Source organism: Penicillium psychrofluorescens, assembly GCF_964197705.1.
Source record: "Penicillium psychrofluorescens genome assembly, chromosome: 1".
NCBI lineage: Eukaryota > Fungi > Ascomycota > Eurotiomycetes > Eurotiales > Aspergillaceae > Penicillium > Penicillium psychrofluorescens.
This window is the reverse complement of record NC_133439.1, coordinates 3,227,152-3,245,003: the sequence shown is the minus strand read 5'-3', so window position 1 is coordinate 3,245,003 and position 17,852 is coordinate 3,227,152. Positions and strand designations below refer to the sequence as shown.

General features: G+C 51.3%; 7 protein-coding genes across 7 annotated transcripts; 6 read left to right on the top strand and 1 right to left on the bottom strand.

The window, feature by feature from the left end:
* Nucleotides 1-377: 377 nt before the first annotated feature.
* On the top strand, nucleotides 378-1,718 carry PFLUO_LOCUS1203 (putative secondary metabolism biosynthetic enzyme; the record flags this gene model as incomplete). The annotated part of the gene is made up of 5 exons (XM_073778219.1): nucleotides 378-553; nucleotides 657-772; nucleotides 829-999; nucleotides 1,056-1,187; nucleotides 1,246-1,718. 5 exons carry the CDS (start codon nucleotides 378-380, stop codon nucleotides 1,716-1,718), a joined length of 1,068 nt encoding a protein of 355 aa, XP_073635296.1.
* Nucleotides 1,719-2,570: 852 nt separating this feature from the next.
* PFLUO_LOCUS1202 (transglycosylase) lies at nucleotides 2,571-3,896 on the top strand (the record flags this gene model as incomplete). Its single annotated transcript, XM_073778218.1, has 2 exons — nucleotides 2,571-2,664; nucleotides 2,743-3,896. 2 exons carry the CDS (start codon nucleotides 2,571-2,573, stop codon nucleotides 3,894-3,896), a joined length of 1,248 nt encoding a protein of 415 aa, XP_073635295.1.
* Nucleotides 3,897-7,439: 3,543 nt separating this feature from the next.
* PFLUO_LOCUS1201 (uncharacterized protein) lies at nucleotides 7,440-8,700 on the top strand (the record flags this gene model as incomplete). Its single annotated transcript, XM_073778217.1, has 6 exons — nucleotides 7,440-7,505; nucleotides 7,552-7,657; nucleotides 7,714-8,058; nucleotides 8,120-8,400; nucleotides 8,459-8,599; nucleotides 8,662-8,700. 6 exons carry the CDS (start codon nucleotides 7,440-7,442, stop codon nucleotides 8,698-8,700), a joined length of 978 nt encoding a protein of 325 aa, XP_073635294.1.
* An 831-nt stretch (nucleotides 8,701-9,531) lies between these two features.
* Nucleotides 9,532-10,920, bottom strand: PFLUO_LOCUS1200 (uncharacterized protein; the record flags this gene model as incomplete). The annotated part of the gene is made up of 1 exon (XM_073778216.1): nucleotides 9,532-10,920. The coding sequence occupies one exon, from the start codon at nucleotides 10,918-10,920 to the stop codon at nucleotides 9,532-9,534; it is 1,389 nt and encodes a 462-aa protein (XP_073635293.1).
* A 123-nt stretch (nucleotides 10,921-11,043) lies between these two features.
* PFLUO_LOCUS1199 (threonyl-tRNA synthetase) lies at nucleotides 11,044-12,564 on the top strand (the record flags this gene model as incomplete). The annotated part of the gene is made up of 2 exons (XM_073778215.1): nucleotides 11,044-11,085; nucleotides 11,146-12,564. The coding sequence occupies 2 exons, from the start codon at nucleotides 11,044-11,046 to the stop codon at nucleotides 12,562-12,564; spliced, it is 1,461 nt and encodes a 486-aa protein (XP_073635292.1).
* Nucleotides 12,565-13,136: 572 nt separating this feature from the next.
* On the top strand, nucleotides 13,137-15,352 carry PFLUO_LOCUS1198 (2-isopropylmalate synthase (Alpha-isopropylmalate synthase) (Alpha-IPM synthetase); the record flags this gene model as incomplete). Its single annotated transcript, XM_073778214.1, has 6 exons — nucleotides 13,137-13,144; nucleotides 13,200-13,344; nucleotides 13,406-14,094; nucleotides 14,144-14,298; nucleotides 14,381-15,114; nucleotides 15,170-15,352. The coding sequence occupies 6 exons, from the start codon at nucleotides 13,137-13,139 to the stop codon at nucleotides 15,350-15,352; spliced, it is 1,914 nt and encodes a 637-aa protein (XP_073635291.1).
* Nucleotides 15,353-15,936: 584 nt separating this feature from the next.
* PFLUO_LOCUS1197 (uncharacterized protein) lies at nucleotides 15,937-17,822 on the top strand (the record flags this gene model as incomplete). Its single annotated transcript, XM_073778213.1, has 2 exons — nucleotides 15,937-16,591; nucleotides 16,645-17,822. 2 exons carry the CDS (start codon nucleotides 15,937-15,939, stop codon nucleotides 17,820-17,822), a joined length of 1,833 nt encoding a protein of 610 aa, XP_073635290.1.
* Nucleotides 17,823-17,852: the final 30 nt, after the last annotated feature.

The window sequence follows — 17,852 nt, the reverse complement described above, 5'->3', positions numbered from 1 at the left end:
TTTCCAATATTTCCGGGGACGGTTATTTGCGCATTACTTCTGATTTGTACTTTCCTATGGATGATCAAAAGTGTGAACCATCGGTTAAATAGCAGGTAAGCAGCTTCCAAAACATTCGCACTATTCGTGAATTCTTCTGCAACCCTCGAGGGCGTCAAGCGTTTGTCGGCGATGTAATTTGTAGACCAGTAATTTAGACACTATGTATAGATAGAGAGCAGATTCCTCGGCACGGTTTTCGTTTATTCTAACTTTCGGCTGGCGGACCAATGCGTTCATCCGACCCGATGATCGGCATCTCCCTGATTTCTTAAACTATGCAGAAAGCATCTACCGCTTCTTCATCAGAAACCAATCAATTCTAATTTGTCACTACAATGCGTGGAATTGGCATTACCGCATACTCGAAGCCGGACGGGTACCAGCTCCGGGACTTCGAGACTCCGACTGTGACCAGCCCGAATGATGTCCTCATCCAGGTGCGCGCGGCGAGCATCAATCCCGTTGATGTGAAAAAGGCGGCGGGGATGCTGAAGATGGCGATGCGAGATGAGTATGTCTTGGTCTCTACTGAAAGAAAGAAAGAAAGAAAGAAAGAAAGAAAGAAAGAAAGAAAGGTGTGACCAAGACTAGCTGCTGAGGGACGAGGTATCTAGATTTCCGTATAAGCTCGGATACGACTGCTCCGGGGTCGTCACCCAGGTCGGATCGGAGGTAACCCGCGTCAAAGTCGGGGATGAGGTTTATGTGCGGATACCAGAGAGTGACCGGGGTGAGTACATATTTGTGGAGTATTTGTGGAGGCCTGCTAACAGGAGACAACAACAGGGTCCTGGTGTGAGTACGCCAAATGCAGCGAGGACTTTGTCGCCCTGAAGCCGGCATCCATGTCCTTTCGCGATGCAGCCGCCCTGCCATTGGCTGCCATGACCTGTCTGCAGGCTCTGCGGCGGTATGAAGGGGATTTGGCCGGCAAGACAGTGTTTATACCCGCCGGATGTAAGTCTTTGTCTTCCCTGCATGTGAGTTTCGCATCAATAACCCTGAAATAACAGTAAGCGGCACGGGTTCGTATGGCTGCCAGATCGCCAAGCACATCTTCAAGGCCGGACGGGTGATTACGACAGTGTCGAGCAGCAAGGTCCCGCGCGTGGAGGAACTGCTGGGGGCTGGTGTTGTGGATGAAAGTATGTTGTCGTAACAGCCCAGGTTAGCTTGCGTTCGCTGACTTAGTTACTCCTGCAGTCATTGACTACACCAAGTCTGACCCGCAGAAAGTCATCCCGCGTGGCTCGGTGGATTTCATCCTCGACACCGTCGGGGGCGCCATGCCATACCTCTCGCTCCTGCGACCGGGCAGCGGGAAAGTCGTCTCCATCTCGACAACACCCTCAGGTGACCAGATGCAGTCATCTAGCGTGATGCGCAGGCCCGGGTCATCGGGGTTGCCGGGACCTATCCGGTTTGCATTAAATGCGCTGGATAGTATCCGGCGGTACCGAGCGCGGCGGTGGAAGGTCAGCTATGAGTACATGTTTCTCGAGCCCACCGGGCAGGATCTGGAAATTTTAGGTCAGGCGGTGGAACAGGGCCAGTTGCGGTCCGTGGTGGGGACGGAGGCTACGTTTACCGATGTTGAGGCGGTGCGGATGGCGGCGCAGATGGTGTATAGCGGGAAGGGAGGCGTGGGCAAAGCGGTTATTCTTTTTCAATATTAGAGCTAAAGGCCAATAGTCATCGTCAGAGAGGGACTTAATAGTCATGTTACTACTACTACTGTCGCATTCAAAAAAAAAAAAAAAATTGGCTAGTCGTCTGACAGTAACCAGCCTACACTCTGTCCCAAACTCCCATCCCACGCTATTGCGTGGTTAGCGCTGCTAAATATACCATCGGCTATGCTAACTGGACTCTCGGACCCTGACTAGACGGAACCCCGTTAGCTTTGTTTCACCCCCCAATGGCCGCCAATAATAGTCGCTGCGACCGCTCGCAGCCTCCTCTGAACGCAACACAACATATGATGTCTCCGCGTCAGATCGGCCGGGCGACCAGCGCTGATCAGTCGATCCTACTCATCACCACGGGGTGCAGCGTGGCGTGCAGTGTCTTGGGCATTTGTATTTTTGGTTGTTTTTGCTGTCCATCCATCCATTCATTCAGCCCCCTTTTTAGATGTCTCGATTTTCTGCTTTTTTTTCCCGTAAGCCAAGCACCACGCCCTCCAGCCACGGACCGCCATTGCTCGCTTCCCCCAGCAGCTCCTTCGATGTGACTCCATACGGCCCCATAGGCTCCACCCGATTAGGCCCAGTGTCTCAGCGCCCGCCACTAATGAACCAGGGGAAGGTGTATACCCCTGCTAGTGGCTAGAGTCGCTCTCTTGACCCAATGGTCCAGGAGAAACTACAAAATGTAGCCCTCGTCGCTCCCGGCAACAAGCGCCCCTCATCTTTCTGTTGCACATCATCTGTCGTTATTGGGTCCACTCGTTTGCCCATTTATATAACTCAACACTGTCGCTCCCGTCGTTTCCTCTCTACCGTGTTTATTTTCCATCCTTCTCCACAATGTCCTCCATGTTCAAGTTCGCCGTGGCCGCTCTGGCTGTGGCCGCTCCTCTGGCCAATGCTCAGACCTACACCAAGTGTAACCCCCTGACAAGTAAGAAGAAAAATGGCCCCTGCTCCCAATTCGTCTTTTGTCATCACTATGAAGAATTCACGCTGACTTGCCGCACAGCGACCTGCCCACCTGATGTTGGCACCACGGAGTCGCATCTCAATTTCGACTTCACCCAGGCCTCAGCCCTGGACATGTGGACCACCACCGCCGGCAAGGTGACCACGGGCCCCAACGGTGCCGAGTTCACCATCGCCGAGCGCGGTGATGCGCCCACCATTCAGACCTCGTTCAACATCTTCTTCGGCGAGGTCTCCGTCACCATGAAAGCCGCCTCCGGCCAGGGTATTGTCAGCAGTATCGTGCTGGAGTCGGACGACCTCGACGAGATCGACTGGGAGGCTCTGGGTGGCTACACCAGCAAGATCGAAACCAACTACTTCGGCAAGGGCGAGACGGGTAACTACAATCGCTTCACGTGGGCCCAAGTCTCAGACCCCCAGGACGAGTTCCACACCTACACCGTCAACTGGTCCAAGGAGAGCATCATCTTCTCCATCGACGGCGCTGTTGTCCGCACCCTGACCTACAGCGAGGCCTCCGGCGGCTCGCAGTACCCGCAGACCCCCATGACCGTCCGCATTGGTATCTGGGCTGGCGGTGACCCGGCCAACGCCCCCGGCACCATCCAGTGGGCTGGCGGCGTGACCAACTACGCCGACGTCCCCTTCACCATGTACATCAAGGATGTCAGCATCGTCAACGCCAACCCGGCCAAGTCGTACACCTACCAGGGCAACTCCGGCTCGTACGAGAGCATTCAGATCAACGGTGCCACCGGTGGTGGTGACGGCGGTGACGGTGAGACCACCACCTCCTCGACCACTACTAAGACCACCACCTCGACCACCACTACCACCACCACTACTAAGACCACCTCGACCACGATGTCGACCACCACCACCACCGCCTCGTCTAGCAGCAAGGCTACCGGCTCTGGATCTGGCTCTGGATCTGGCTCGTCCACCTCCTCCCGGGGTTCCTCCAAGGGCTCCGGCTCGGCCACCGGCACTTCGACCTCGTCCGGCGCCTCCAGCTCCGGTGGTTCTTCCACCTCTGGCGGCTCTGGCGGCTCTGGTGGCTCTTCCAGCTCTGGCGGCGCGGGCGCCAGCAGCTCCCCGACCATTGCTCCCAACGGCGCCGCCAACATGGCTGCGAGCTACGTGGCTCCGCTGGGTCTCCTGGCCGTGCTGTCTGCATTCTTCCAGCTGTAAATCTTTTTTTTTTAAATCTTGGCTTGTTATTATAGCGCCTGCTTGCTTGCGTCTTGGTGACCGTCCATGAGGAGGAGAAAAATTACACTGGGCTGGATCCGGGGCGGGTGTGGAGGAATCATTTTTTTTGCTTGGATATTTTGTGTACTTTGTTGTGTCGTTCTCCACTTTCCTCTTTCTGTCTATCTCTATCTTTTGGATGGACAGATAGACAGATTCGTTGGAGGATTTTTAGAGGCGACTTCCTTTCATGTGTATCTACCTCGCACTCTTGTTATCTCTCTCATGGTCGTCATATAGCGACGGATCATATCAAATACCTATAGTAGATTAATTCGATTTGCAATGCAACTGCATCCTTTGCATCTTTTTTTTCATGACTAGTCTTTTTGGCGACGCCGTTTTTGCTTGTCGCTGCCGTGTGACTATGCAGGGGTGGGTATCTGCATCCCGCGAGATCTATCGAAATCTACTGTGTAGCCACACGGCACCATGTCTATCGATTATTGATTTTGGCTGTGCGACGTACTGTGTAGGCTTTAACCATGCCAGCAAACTGTGTATGCTATTTGTCTAGCGTGTCTGTTTAGGAAAAGCAACTAGCGCGTCTTCTCTGAAACCAGAGAATGGACGGATCCCCATGCACTCCCTGATTTTTACTCCGAAAAAAATACAGGAAACTCCTACCCGACACTAGATTAATTCCATTGAATCATATGACCGAAATTGTATCCGCATTGGCTGTTATTATTGTCCATGTGGACTCCCGGTGAGAAATCGCAATGCGTTTCCGCGGTTCAAGGGCGGGTCCTCCTGGGGGCTCCGATGGATCGGCATTGAGTTTGGAAGCAACCGGAAGCCAAAAGAAGAGAGAGATATGGAAATGGAAATGGTTGAATCTTAGGTCATGAATTTACACTTAATCAACATTCGCTAGCTGGCTATGAAATGAGAACCGATCGCTGAACGAAACAAGTAAGAACTTCCAAATCATCCACTGGATGACACAAACAAACTATCACCAAAATGCCATTACGTAGTCCATTAATAATTAGTATCTCACCCCCGGCATAACAGGCCATGTATCTCGCGACAGATGCTCGAGCAAATCCTCTGCTGTCATTTGATAGCTCACTGTCGCACCACCGTAGTATCTCTGCCGACAAGCTTGAATGAGCCACATGAATTCCTGGGCTTCGCCGGGCGCAATCATCCCCTGAACTCGGACTAATCCCCAGAACTGTAGACGTCTGTAAGGGTCTGGAGAAAAGCAGTCATTCCCCGAATATTGGGAAAGCATTCTCGGTAGTAATCTGCGGCAGATTGCATCAACGCTTCTTTGTCGGCCATTGTCCCATACGTCTAAACTTAGGGCTCTGTATATAATACTGGGAAAGTGAGAATGCGGTCTAGTGTGTGAATAGGGTACTCACACATTATAGAGGTCGACGTTGGATCGTAGGCCGCAGTCTTCCCTATTCATCTTGGTTAGTACAATGCGAGCACGTGGCTAAGGGAATATATTACCCGTATACTTGTCGCAGGATTAAGATCGAGCCATCATGAAGACCCGACACCAGACGGGCGAAGTATGGAGACGTACGATCTATATGTCTTTGTGATCGCTCTAGTCTTTTCAAGTCGGTCAGCGTAGTGCAGCTCGCAGAGTTTCAAGCTCCAGGAACTTACACATCACCGTTGCTCATCACTAAATAATAACTCGCGATCGTTGCAACACCTGGCTGGAACCCTGGAAGACTAATAGTTGTTCCGACCACCATATTCGGGTCTGTGTGTGCCATCTTAAATGGAGAAGAATAAGTTGGTCTGCGACGCGATAAACTTTGGGCCTTAACCTGTGATTTTCGGAACTCTATATCATAGCAGCTACCTGGAGAATAGTCTTACTCGGGGAGCTGTACCAAGGCCCGATTTTTGCCGCGGGTACAACTCATAGCTTCCGGGAAATTTCAGCCTCCTCGAGCATTGACGCACGCACAGCGGAAATGGGCGGCAAGGATGCGAACTTGCTTGAGGCTTTCAACAACTACCATAATGATTAAGGTGGCTGAAGCATTATGCGCTAATTCTAGCGCATGCCGACGAACAGTGCATAATGTAAACTTTAGGGGTCCGAGAGTGCAGGAAATGTGCTACATTCGCGACTTGTTAACGTGGCAAGGCTTATTATAGACATGGGTGCAGCTTGATCTGCAATTTTTCAGTGCCGGAAACATTTTATCATATGATCGATTTGCACGTTTTGTACAGTTGAAGCCACGGCTTCAGACTATGATAAGCGAGTTTTCACGCCGCTTATTCCTTAAATGTCGAACCTGAATCTCTTTACATCTCCAGCGAATCGTAGCTGTATTTATTCCAAGGCATCTAAATCATTACTCGACGGTGCAGTTGTCGCTTTCTCGTCGTGCCACTAAATGTCCTTCCGATCGAACTAACATCAGGCCCTTGGAAACAACATGGACCAAATCAATGACCACCAATTTATCTTTCTCGAACATGGTATTCGATGGGTTGATATAATTGTGAATAATTCCCAAAGAATTGAGATGTCGAAAATTTTGCTTTACCTGGACCAACCATTCTGTCTCTTGAACTGATAACCCCCCACTTCTCTCAGCAAACATTTGTTTGCTTAGGCGTTCGCAGACCCGACCTTCGTGAGTACCTGGCTTTGAACTTGGTTCGGGCTGTGGGGGTTGTCATCCGACAATTCCGACTGTTTAAGATCCAATTTTCATTGACATTGCCATAGGGTCGTGTAAAGGAGTTTTCGTAATCTGGATAGAAAATGTGCGTCGGGATCAAATCTAGGTGAAAGAAGTCGCTGGGGTTGACATCGTCTTTCGAGAGATACCACTTCTTCGATAGGCCTCGGTAGAGTTGACCACCCTTTTCATAAATGGTATAGGTGATTTAAAGGCGGCCACGTCATTAGGGCGTCCAAAATCTACAAGGCATTGAATGACTACCATTGCAAGGGCAGAAGATCTGGGCAAGACAAAATGACTTCAGAAGATGAGGGGAAAGATTTCTCAAAAACGGTTAGAACAAAGAGCCTCAAAGTGTAATTTGAAGAAACGCATTTTTTTTTGAAAATTGCAAGCTCGAGCGCTAGGTCCCCAAAGTTGACAAGGATATGGCCGAATCTGTATGTTGCTGGAAGCTTGCGTGTGGCTTCCTCGGTGTCTGGGACGAGGTGCTATCCCCACTGGCATCACTGGTTCGACATGCCCAATCCGAAGCCGAGTCACCGCATGAGGCCCTTGCCACTTACATTTTGTGGCTTGTAGTCGCATCCCAGAAGATGGAGCAGAGCGGGGAAGGTGCATGAGTGGGCACAGAAATCACCCACGATTTAGTCATGCTACATAAACTGTCCAAAATCTCACCAAGTACCTTCCTTCCCACCGTTCCGAGAACATATTCTACCATTGACGAATCATGGACACCACCCCACTACCCTTTCTCCACGAAATAGAGAAGCTCAAGCACCTTCCGCGCACAGGATGGCTCAGAACAATGCAGCACGTCGAGAGCGTAGCAGCGCACAGTTTCCGAGTTGCAATGCTGGCCTATCTCGCGCCAGTAAGTTAGTTTCTGCCTATGACATGACTTGAGCTAATTTATAAAGAATGATCTGAATTTGGACATTTTCAAATGCATGAAGATGGGTTTATTCCATGACATAGGAGAATCGGTGATCGGAGACATTCCCACCTTTATCGGTTTTCAAGAAGGTAAATTAAACACACACAAAGGTCTTGCGGTCTGAAAAGTTACTAATTTTAGCCAGACAAGAAATACAAAATGGAGCAAAATGGGGTACAATATCTCGAAAGTTTACTACAAGCCTATAGTCCGGAAAAGGCTGCCGAGATGCTATCCCTATGGGAGGAACATGAAGAAGGTAAAACACCCGAAGCCCAATGGGTACGAGAGATGGACAAGTTCGAGTGCCTTTTGCAGGCACATGAATACGAACAGCGGACATATGGCGAGAAAAACCTCGACGAGTTTCAGGGTCAAGTGGCCAAAATTCATTCTCAGGAGGGAAAACGGTGGATGAAAGTATATCAGCGAGAAAGAAACGCTCATCTTGCGAGACGAAAACACCGAGTTCCTATAATATTTCTGGCTGGTTTGTGTTTCCCCCGTCGGAACAATGTTCCTCTGTAAATGCTTATTGCTAAGAGAAACAGGAGACTCGAATGCGACTAACAAAGTCTCGGAATATCTTTCAAAGCAATTTGCGATAACGCATATTTCTGTGGATGGGATCCTACGCGAAAAGGCTAAAGATCAAAGCTACTCTCATTCTAAAATCATCCGACTCTGTATCGATGAGCAACTCAGCGTTCCAGTGAGCTTATTGGCTGGACTACTTGAAGCAGAGATCGAAAAGTTCAAGCAGGAAAAAAAGTCGATTCTGATCTCTGGATTCCCGAAGGATAGAGAGCAACTCGATGAGTTTGAAAGAAAGGTTCGTATAGAATTCTCCCCCGATTATCTGGAACATGCCTGCTCATACAATCAAATAGATTCAAAAGTCGAATAACGTCATCTTCTTGGCCGATTCAAACAAGGACACCGCATACGTGGAACCGCAATTACAAAGCTGGAAGGCTCCAGTCAAGGATTTTGAGGCTGATCTAGAAAGGTCGGCGGCTTATTTCGAGAAGGTAGGCAGGCATTTACCAAATTTGGAGCAAATACTTATTGCTGATTATGCAACAGGTTACAGGCTCATATGATCAACTTTGTGAAAGGAGCAAAAAAGTGATGGGAATTTTGATTGAACAAGAGAAGGCAGAATAGTACGATTTTGCAACAGGTAGCATTTGGAGTGAAGGAAGGCAGAATGTACATTTCCTAATACATCCTTGAATAGCCATCAGTTCATTTTCTGATCTATATCGTTACAACCATCCAGCAACCATGGCGCAGAAAATAATAGGAGAACTTAATTGAAAGACTTGGGCTCCGGATTTCTGAGCGCGCCTCACTTGCATTGCCCAACGCACGGGGCCGATGTGATTTGCAGCCAACAGACCCTGCTGTTCAAGAGAAAGAACTATGTGGTAGACTTCAATTGGGGGTTACAAATCACTTACAACCATGCACGTCCACGTCGGCACGATCATCTACCTTCCAAGCAGAGCCTCAACATCAGCGTTCAGGCGGTAAATCAACTCCGGCGCCAATCATCCCCATTCCCACCTGCTGGCCCACGGGTCTGGCCTCTTGCAAGGTCTGTGCGCCTTTTTTCCTGCGGACAAAGCATCGGTCATACAGCCCTCGGCGTCTAACTTGTCTCGCGTATGGATCTCGGACCGTCGATTTGGGTGGGGAAACCCGCTGGAACTTTGCGAGTCTACGCGCATCCCAGTCGATAATATGCAACTGCGCCGTAAAATGTACGGTTACAGGTCTAATTTATTTCACTTTCGCGAACGGAGGTGCGCCAACGGAGCGGCCAAGTACGGAGGTGTGTGTGTGGGTCTCTTTCGAGATGTTCAAGAAACAAAATATTCATAATCTTCGTGATCGTTAACCCAATTGTATTATTCCGTCACATTCGTATGTTCCTGAACCAGTCGGAACTCACACCACCTCACCACGTGGGCTCGGATTGGCGACGAGACCCTGCACGCAGCTGGCGTGACAGGCGCTGCACCGAGTCCGCAATAGGGCGGTGGTGGACCAAAGCCTGGCGCAGCAGCTGTCGGACCGTAGTAAGCGACGGACTAGAGGCTGAGTCCTGAGAAGAGGACATCGATCCACGGACAAAGAATGCCCCCAGGGATGATCCGTGGAGCGTGTCCATGATCGAATTGAGAGGCCCGAGCAAAGTACCAGACCCGTCAGCCGAGGGATGAAGAATGGCATTACGCTGCTCGCGTGTCACGATCCCCTCGACTGCTTCCAGGTGGTCGTCCAGCGTGGCCAACCGGCTGGCAAGTGAATCGGCTTTGGTTAAGATCTGCGCGCGCAGCCGGTCAAGATACTGCTCTTTGCGTCGGAGCTGCGTCACCTGGCGTGTGTCTCGCGCGATAGAGCCACCAGATTCTAAGGTCGGCGGCGATGCGAGCAAACTCTCGACCGCAGAGCGTAGGTCTGCCCGCAAGGAATCAAACTCCCAGGCCGCTGCCCGCATGGCCTGATCACTGCCCTGAAACTCAAGATCGAGAGCATGTTTGGCACCCGGAAACACGGCCTTCACCTGGTCCTGCAGGTTGCGGAGTGTGGTCTCGCTCTGTTTGAGGACGGCCGCGTGTGGGGTTAGGGTTTGAAGGGTGGTGTCAAATATCGACTCGAGCCTCTTTTGTGAGGTTGCGAGGGCTTCTTCGGGGGACTGAAAGGGGTTGCTTGGTGGGAAGACTATCGGGTCGGGGGCTGTACAGCTGTTGGAATAGAGTGTCGCAACCGCGGAGATCTTGCACAAGTCACGGACTTGGTAGACTAGCTCTGGGAAGACCAGCAGGTGAAGCATGAGAGTGAGTAGGACTACGTTGATCGACATACGGACCGAGGAAGGTAGCTGGCGACAGAGGGCTGTGAGTTTCGCGACAAGACCCATATGCCTGCTTTGTGCCGGGGCAGACGTGCCAGCGTCTGTAATACCAGCGGATGCACTTGGCTGAGGCTGCTTCTTTGGCGACTCTGCGCCTGAAGACGATACCTGGTGCCGTTTCCTCAAGGACGAGGAGGGCTGGTCTTTGGCACGCACACCCGGCGCGACCCACGAGGCTTCGGAGATGGCCACTTCGTAGATGGAGGGCATGATGAGCTCTGGGCCCGACGTTGCTGTGGAGGAAAAGGCAACCGGCGGCTCAGTTCTTGTGTTTGGTGTTGTGCCATCTTTGTCGCGCTGCTTGTTGTCCCTCGAGCTGGCAGGTGTCGCGTCCTGCGCGCCTTGTTCTTTGAGCGACGAGGTCGACGCGACCACCCAGGAGTCACCCAGGACCGAGTGATCTGGAGTGCGTGGTGGGTCTGTAGACATCGCCCTGATGGTGATAGAATCAGCGCATGGTAAGAGTGAGCCAAGGTGGTGTTAGTTATCAGGTGTTGATGGTCAACGGGGCCAAAGCGGTGGGGAACTGAAACGCTGCTTTTACAACCAACGATGCGCCCTTCGATTCGGCTGCGGCCACTGATTAATCCCAGGGTGCGATGGCAGACAAGGCCATGGCTGCCACTCGCTCGCCCGTGTTCATGCTCTGCGCAGCCCAAAATTGACCTTCCTCCCACCGATCACCGAGCTCTCGGCACCGCGCAAGAGCTCTTCACCTCGTCCGTCTACAGTCCTGGATCGCCCCTGTTTCTCCCCAATGGCACACACATCATCAACAAACTAGTCTCCTTCCTCCGCACTCAGTACCTACAATATGGCTTCCGCGAAGTCCTGACCCCGTCGATCTACAAGCGCTCTCTGTGGGAGGTGTCGGGCCATTGGCAGAACTACAAGGATGACATGTACGAGGTGACCGGCCGCGGGGCAAGCGGCGATATGGACGGTGAGGCAGGCGAGGACGAATCATATGGCCTGAAACCCATGAATTGTCCCGGCCATTGCCTGCTGTTTAAATCGCAAACACACTCCTACCGCGACCTGCCGGTGCGCTATGCGGATTTCAGCCCGCTCCACCGCAATGAAGTCTCTGGGTCGTTGACTGGTCTGACCCGCGTGCGTCGGTTTCACCAGGACGATGGTCACATATTCTGCCGTCCTAAGCAGATTAAGTCAGAGATCGCGTCGGCATTGGGTTTCGTGGACATGGTGATGACGACCTTTGGGCTGGGCCCGTATCGATTAGTGCTCTCGACCCGGCCCGAGAAAGATTTTATTGGAAGTATCGACATGTGGGACAATGCGGAGAGTCAGTTGCGTGAGGCGTTGGACAGCACTAGACGTGAATGGGCGCTGAACGAAGGTGACGGCGCTTTCTACGGGCCTAAAATCGACATTCAGCTTCAGGACCAAGCGGGGAAGTGGCATCAACTGTCTACTATTCAACTCGACATGAACCTGCCTCGACGATTTGAACTGGAATACCAGGTTTCTGAAGGCGAGGAGGATTACAACCCGGCTACTCCAGGAGTGGCCACCCCCGTGCTCATCCATCGCGCAATTTTCGGCTCGCTGGAGCGGTTTTTGGCATTCCTTATTGAAGAAAATGGCGGCCGGTGGCCGTTCTGGCTCTCACCCCGCCAAGGCATTATTTTAACCGTCAACCAGGACGATGCCGTGGTGCGCCACGCTAAAGAAGCCGCTGCGAAGTTCTCCGGATTCCGCGCACTGTTAAATGATGGAAATTCTCCTCCTCGGCCATTGTCATCCAACGATTCGACCTTCCTAGTCGATGTCGACACCAGCCCGCAGACTCTAGGCAAGAAAATCCAACGCGCTAAGCAGATGAAGTACAATTTAATATTCATCCTGGGTTCGCGTGACGTGGCCGACCGCAGTATAACCGTTGATGTCACCGGGCAGATGCAGAGCAAGACCGACCCGGATGCGCAACAGTTTCAGACGCTGATGGGGGCTCAGGTTGGAGAAGAGGCATTGAAGAACCCGCGCGCGGTGAAGCTCAAGGTCGACGACGTTCATCCGCTGCTGGTGGAGCTGGAGAAAAGATTTTTGTGAGAGATGATGCTGTTTGTTTGTATGTACGATAGACACTATATTCCCCTGAATGTACCACCATCGACAGGTCTCTAGTCGATAGACTACACCCTTTGTTTACTCCACTTGTGCAATTGAGCCCGGTTAGCTTCGGGCATAGTTTATGACTCAGGCACCCCATGCTCCGAGGTCGGGATCGTTGTATTGAATACCTCCCCGAAGCATAGCTAGCAATGACCACAGTTGAGGCTGGCAATTAGCATCACTGCTCGTAAAATACCATTGGCATCTACAAATCAATGATCAAACAGTTCCACCGCATTAGTTTGCATAATGCGCCCTATAGATGACATTGAAGGGGCGAGTCACGTGCTCCGGCAGTCGGCGCCCAAAATTTCTCGCCGTCATCGTCGGCATTTTTTCTTTTGAGTCACAGATATTCCCCAGATCTTCAGTGGCCTGAGCTTCCTGGCTATAAAGCAGCTCCTCAATCCTGTACCCGGTTCATTCGAACCACTCTCACTGATTATTCCCTGCCTCGCTCGTCTTATCGTTTATCAACTTCGTGCCCCGCGGTACCCCGCCACGCCGACATGCCGATGTATGTTTGTCGAATTGAGTTTGATTCTGTTGACTCAATTGCTGACTCTTGCCAGGCTCAAGGATCCCTCAACAAAGTACAAGGCGTTCAAGCCTCTGAATCTGCCGAACCGCCAATGGCCGAACAAGGTTATCGAGAAGCCGCCGCGCTGGATGGCCACCGATCTGCGCGATGGTAACCAGAGTCTGCCCGATCCAATGGTATGGATTGACCTCTCCGTAGTAACACTACACTAGAAAACTAACAACTGTTTGTCCATAGGACGGCGAACAAAAACACCGCTTCTTCAAGATGCTCGTCGAAATCGGCTACAAGGAAATTGAAGTGTCGTTCCCATCCGCCTCCCAAACGGACTTTGACTTCACGCGCCGTCTGGTCGAAGAACCCGGTCTCACCCCCGATGATGTATGGCTGCAGGTCCTCTCTCCATGCCGTGAGGAACTTATCCGCCGCACGGTGGACTCGCTGAAGGGCGCCAAGAAGGCGATCCTGCACATCTATCTCGCCACTAGCCCGTGCTTCCGCCAGATTGTTTTCAACATGGACCGGAAACAGAGTCTGGAGTTGGCGGTGCGCTGTACCAAGTACGCGCGCTCCATTACGAAGGACGATCCTTCCCAAGCCGGCACTGAGTGGCAATTTGAGTTCTCGCCGGAGACCTTCTCTGATACGGAGCCTGACTTTGCCATTGAGGTCTGTGAGGCTGTCAAGGCTGCTTGGGAGCCCACTGTGGAGAACCCGATTATTTTTAACCTCCCTGCCACTGTGGAGATGGCCACTCCCAATATTTTTGCTGACCAGATCGAGTACTTCTGCACAAATATGACTGAGAGGGAGAAATTCTGTGTGTCTGTCCACCCTCACAATGACAGAGGCTGTGCCGTGGCCGCGGCCGAGCTAGCACAGATGGCGGGTGCGCAGCGGGTGGAAGGCACCCTTTTTGGTAATGGGTATGATAAAGCGCCGTTCTTTGACGAATCACTGCTAAGATCTATTTAGTGAACGCACAGGAAACGTCGATCTAGTCACCTTGGCTCTAAATCTCTATACCCAAGGAGTCTCTCCTCAGGTAGACTTTTCCGACATCAACGCCATCATCAAGGTCGTGGAGGAGAGCAATAAACTTGCTGTCCACGAAAGAGCTCCATACGGAGGTGGGTCCTCCCCCAAACCCCCCAGTTTCCCTCCCAAATCTGCTTCCAGTATCTAGAAGCTCACATAATTGACGATGAATAGGTACTTTGACACAAGTCGCATACTCGGGCAGTCACCAAGACGCTGTGGCTAAGGGCTTCAAGCTGCGTGAGAAGAACAACGCAACCGACAAGGATCTGTGGCAGATCCCCTACATCCCGCTCGACCCTCAAGATATCGGACGAACATACGAGGCAGTCATCCGCGTCAACTCTCAGAGCGGCAAGGGAGGTGCTGCTTGGGTTATTCTGCGCCAGCTCGAGCTGGATCTTCCGCGCCCGCTCCAGATCGAGTTCAGCAAGGTCGTGCAAAAGGAAACCGAAGCTGTCAGCCGGGAACTCAAGCCAAACGAGATCGTCAGCCTCTTCGAGCGGGCCTACCATCTCAAGTCCAACCCGCGCTTCAACCTGGTCGACTACAACATCACGACAGACCGCTCGCAATCACCTGCTCCGCCAGAGCCCGGTAAGGCTCTCAACACCCGAAACCTCAAGCGCCGCTTCACGGGAATTGTCGAGATTGACAATGTGCAGCATGGCATTACCGGCGTGGGACCCGGTGCCATTTCCTCTCTGGCTGCTGCGTTGTCTACTCTGGGCATCGATCTCGACGTGGTCGACTACAAGGAGCACTCCATCGGTCTGGGCCGAGACGTCAAGGCAGCCACTTACCTCCAGTGCACAGCTGATGGCAGCAAGCAGCAAGTCTGGGGTGTTGGTATCCATCAGGATGTGGTTCAAGCCAGTCTGATCGCGCTGCTGAGCGCAGCCAGCTCGGTAAGTTGGTTCACTGTTATTTTCCAGGGTTAGTGTTGTTTTCTAATTTAGCCAGTTCCTCACTTCTCGCGCCGGCTCGCCGGCTCCCTTCCGACCAGTACGCTCCAACACCTTCACCAACGAGGACCTGCAGGCTCTTGAGCAGCTGGCCGACTCCAACGATGCCATTTCGTCTAATGGTGGCTTGAACACCAAGGTGAACATTGAACAGCTCACAAAGCAGGCTGAGGCCCTGTAAATATCAGAAAAACGGTTTTGTGTGTATCTTTCCTGGGAGTGACTGGTTAATGCATATCATTGGAATTAAGGAAATTGGGTACAGCTTTTCTGTCTTCTTTCCTTAAATATCCCCAAAAATATGGCTTTTTCTGGGGTTTAAATGAGCGTCCACTGGTCTTTTAATCATCTTCCTCCTTTATCTTTTTGGTCTGAGAACAAAAGGCTTTGCCTACAGGCAGCAGAACTATAGCGCAAGAGACTGTTGATCTCCGTCTCTGTTCTCACTTGTCCTTCTTGTAGCCTACAGGGATACACCGTGGGACTAGCGCAAATCTGCCATGGGTTTCTGCCTATTTTCCGGATTTGGAGTAAACGGCTCTAGATGGAAGTAGATCTGCTGCAGCCTTGTATAGGGGGATGCGGCTCAGCGTACGACATCACTAATCGAGTGGCGAAGTAGCTTGGACACGTTGACTTTCGGCCCCAAGATCCTTTTGGCCCCAAGATCATGTCATTTTCTCCACGTCTAAATAATGCTGAGCATAAATAGGTCGTCCAATGCCCAATAATCAGCAGTTTTTCAATTTCATCAGAGCACCAACAATGGAAAACCCAAACACAACTACAAACTCAACCACAAAGCAAGCGTTGCATCTTGCTTATTCGCAGTCCAGCTGTGGACTGCAATCTGTTCAACGCGATGCAAAGAGTCCTCTGCTGTTGCTGACCTTCTTAACCGACCTGGGGGAGGCGAGCGAATCGGCCCTGGTAAACCACATCCAAAACCCACCTCAGGAAATCGAGATTCAAAAATGGAAACCCTCTGAAGAGCTTCTGCAGTCAATAACTGCTAAAGGTGATCTTCAAGACAGTATGGCCAGCCTGTACGGTCTTGCGATCCTGGCGCATCAAGCGGGTCACTCACGACTTGTCGTGGCGGACAACCTCACGAAGCGTCAACTGAAAGGGCTGCCCGCCCAGGGAGAGAGTTCACGAGTTTCAGCGGTTATGGTTGCCATTAAACCAGGCAAAGAAGATGGTCAAGTCCGCGTTATTGCGAAACGAAACGCAGTTGGCGAAAACGGGCAATGGCTGCTGCGGGATACGCTGGAATCCTTTGATATCTCTCAGGAGTACATCGTGGATTCGGGGTACGACCGCTCTGATATATACGATATCTCCGGGCTGGAGTTGCACGATCCAGATCGCACTGTGTTTACGCCAGATATTTTGACATCTCTGGGACGAGATGGTCGCCGTATGTTATGTGACCTCCTTTGTGGCAGAGTTGAGAACTAAAGGAATGTACAGAAGAGGATACGGTACAGCCCATTGTACTACCTCCAGGGTTGCAATCCGGCAGCGACGAGCCAACTCTGAGCATTTTTCTCCCTTTTTCTTCCACTTTGAAAGAGAGAGAGAAGCTACAATCAACTCTGCAGGATGTCTTGAGCAACCAATACCCAAAGGTAAAAGAAGAGATAAAGAAGCGACGTAAAGAAAAAAAGGGCGATGGTGGCAACGACGAAAACTCCGACTCAGACAAGATCAAAGAAGCCATTGTCCAACTGATTCCATGGGAATACGACCATATCGCCTCTCGTCGCGATTTAATGCGCATCTGGGAGGCTTGTCGACCCCGTGTTTCTTTTTCCTCTGGTCCCCGTCCTCTGCATTTCTTGTTGGAACCAATCAAGGACGACGGTGTCATGAGTGCCCAGTTCGGGACATTGCGGGATACTTTCACAGGAACCATGATCCTGCGAAAAACTTTGGACCAGGTGATCAAGGAGGCATTGGACTCTGACTTATCCGGATACGAAGAGATCGAAAAGGACCTGGAAAATAATGAACAGGTTGACCCATCCAAAATGGAAATCATGGGATACCCAGATCAACCATTCTATCCCCATCTTCCACCATGGCTCCCTATCAATCGGAGTATGAATGGGATTCCCTTGTTCTACCTCACAAACAAAGTCACCAATCAAAAACAACGCGCCCTTCAAGACGAGATTCAGACTCTTACCGACGTTGATGCAGACGATCAACCCTGGGAAAAAGTGTGCTGCTTTGTTCCCTGGACAAGTGAAGAGGATGGTACACTTACTGATATGTGGGACAGCTTGTGGAAAATGTGGTATAACGAGAACCCGCTATACCGCTATGGTCCACCTGGTTTATTTGTTGACCAGCAATCATTCGTTGACAATACCGTCATAGTGGCTGAAAAATTCTATTATCATCTGCCATGGGCCAGTGAAGAGGCTCGCAAGCTTCTCGAGGATGTTCCCGAGCCATCATGTAAAGGATTCGCTTACGCCCGAGTCCCAGGTCGCGATGCACATAATGTATTTGTGAACCTCGAGATCGCCAACATGGGCTTCGAGGAATTTTTCTATGAACGTGAGGACGAGATCAGGAAGTTCATCAGGGCCGATTGGCCACAAGGTATCCCAGATGACGAAGAGGGCGACCTTGCTCCATAAAGTGGCAAAAAGAGAGACAAATGGACGACT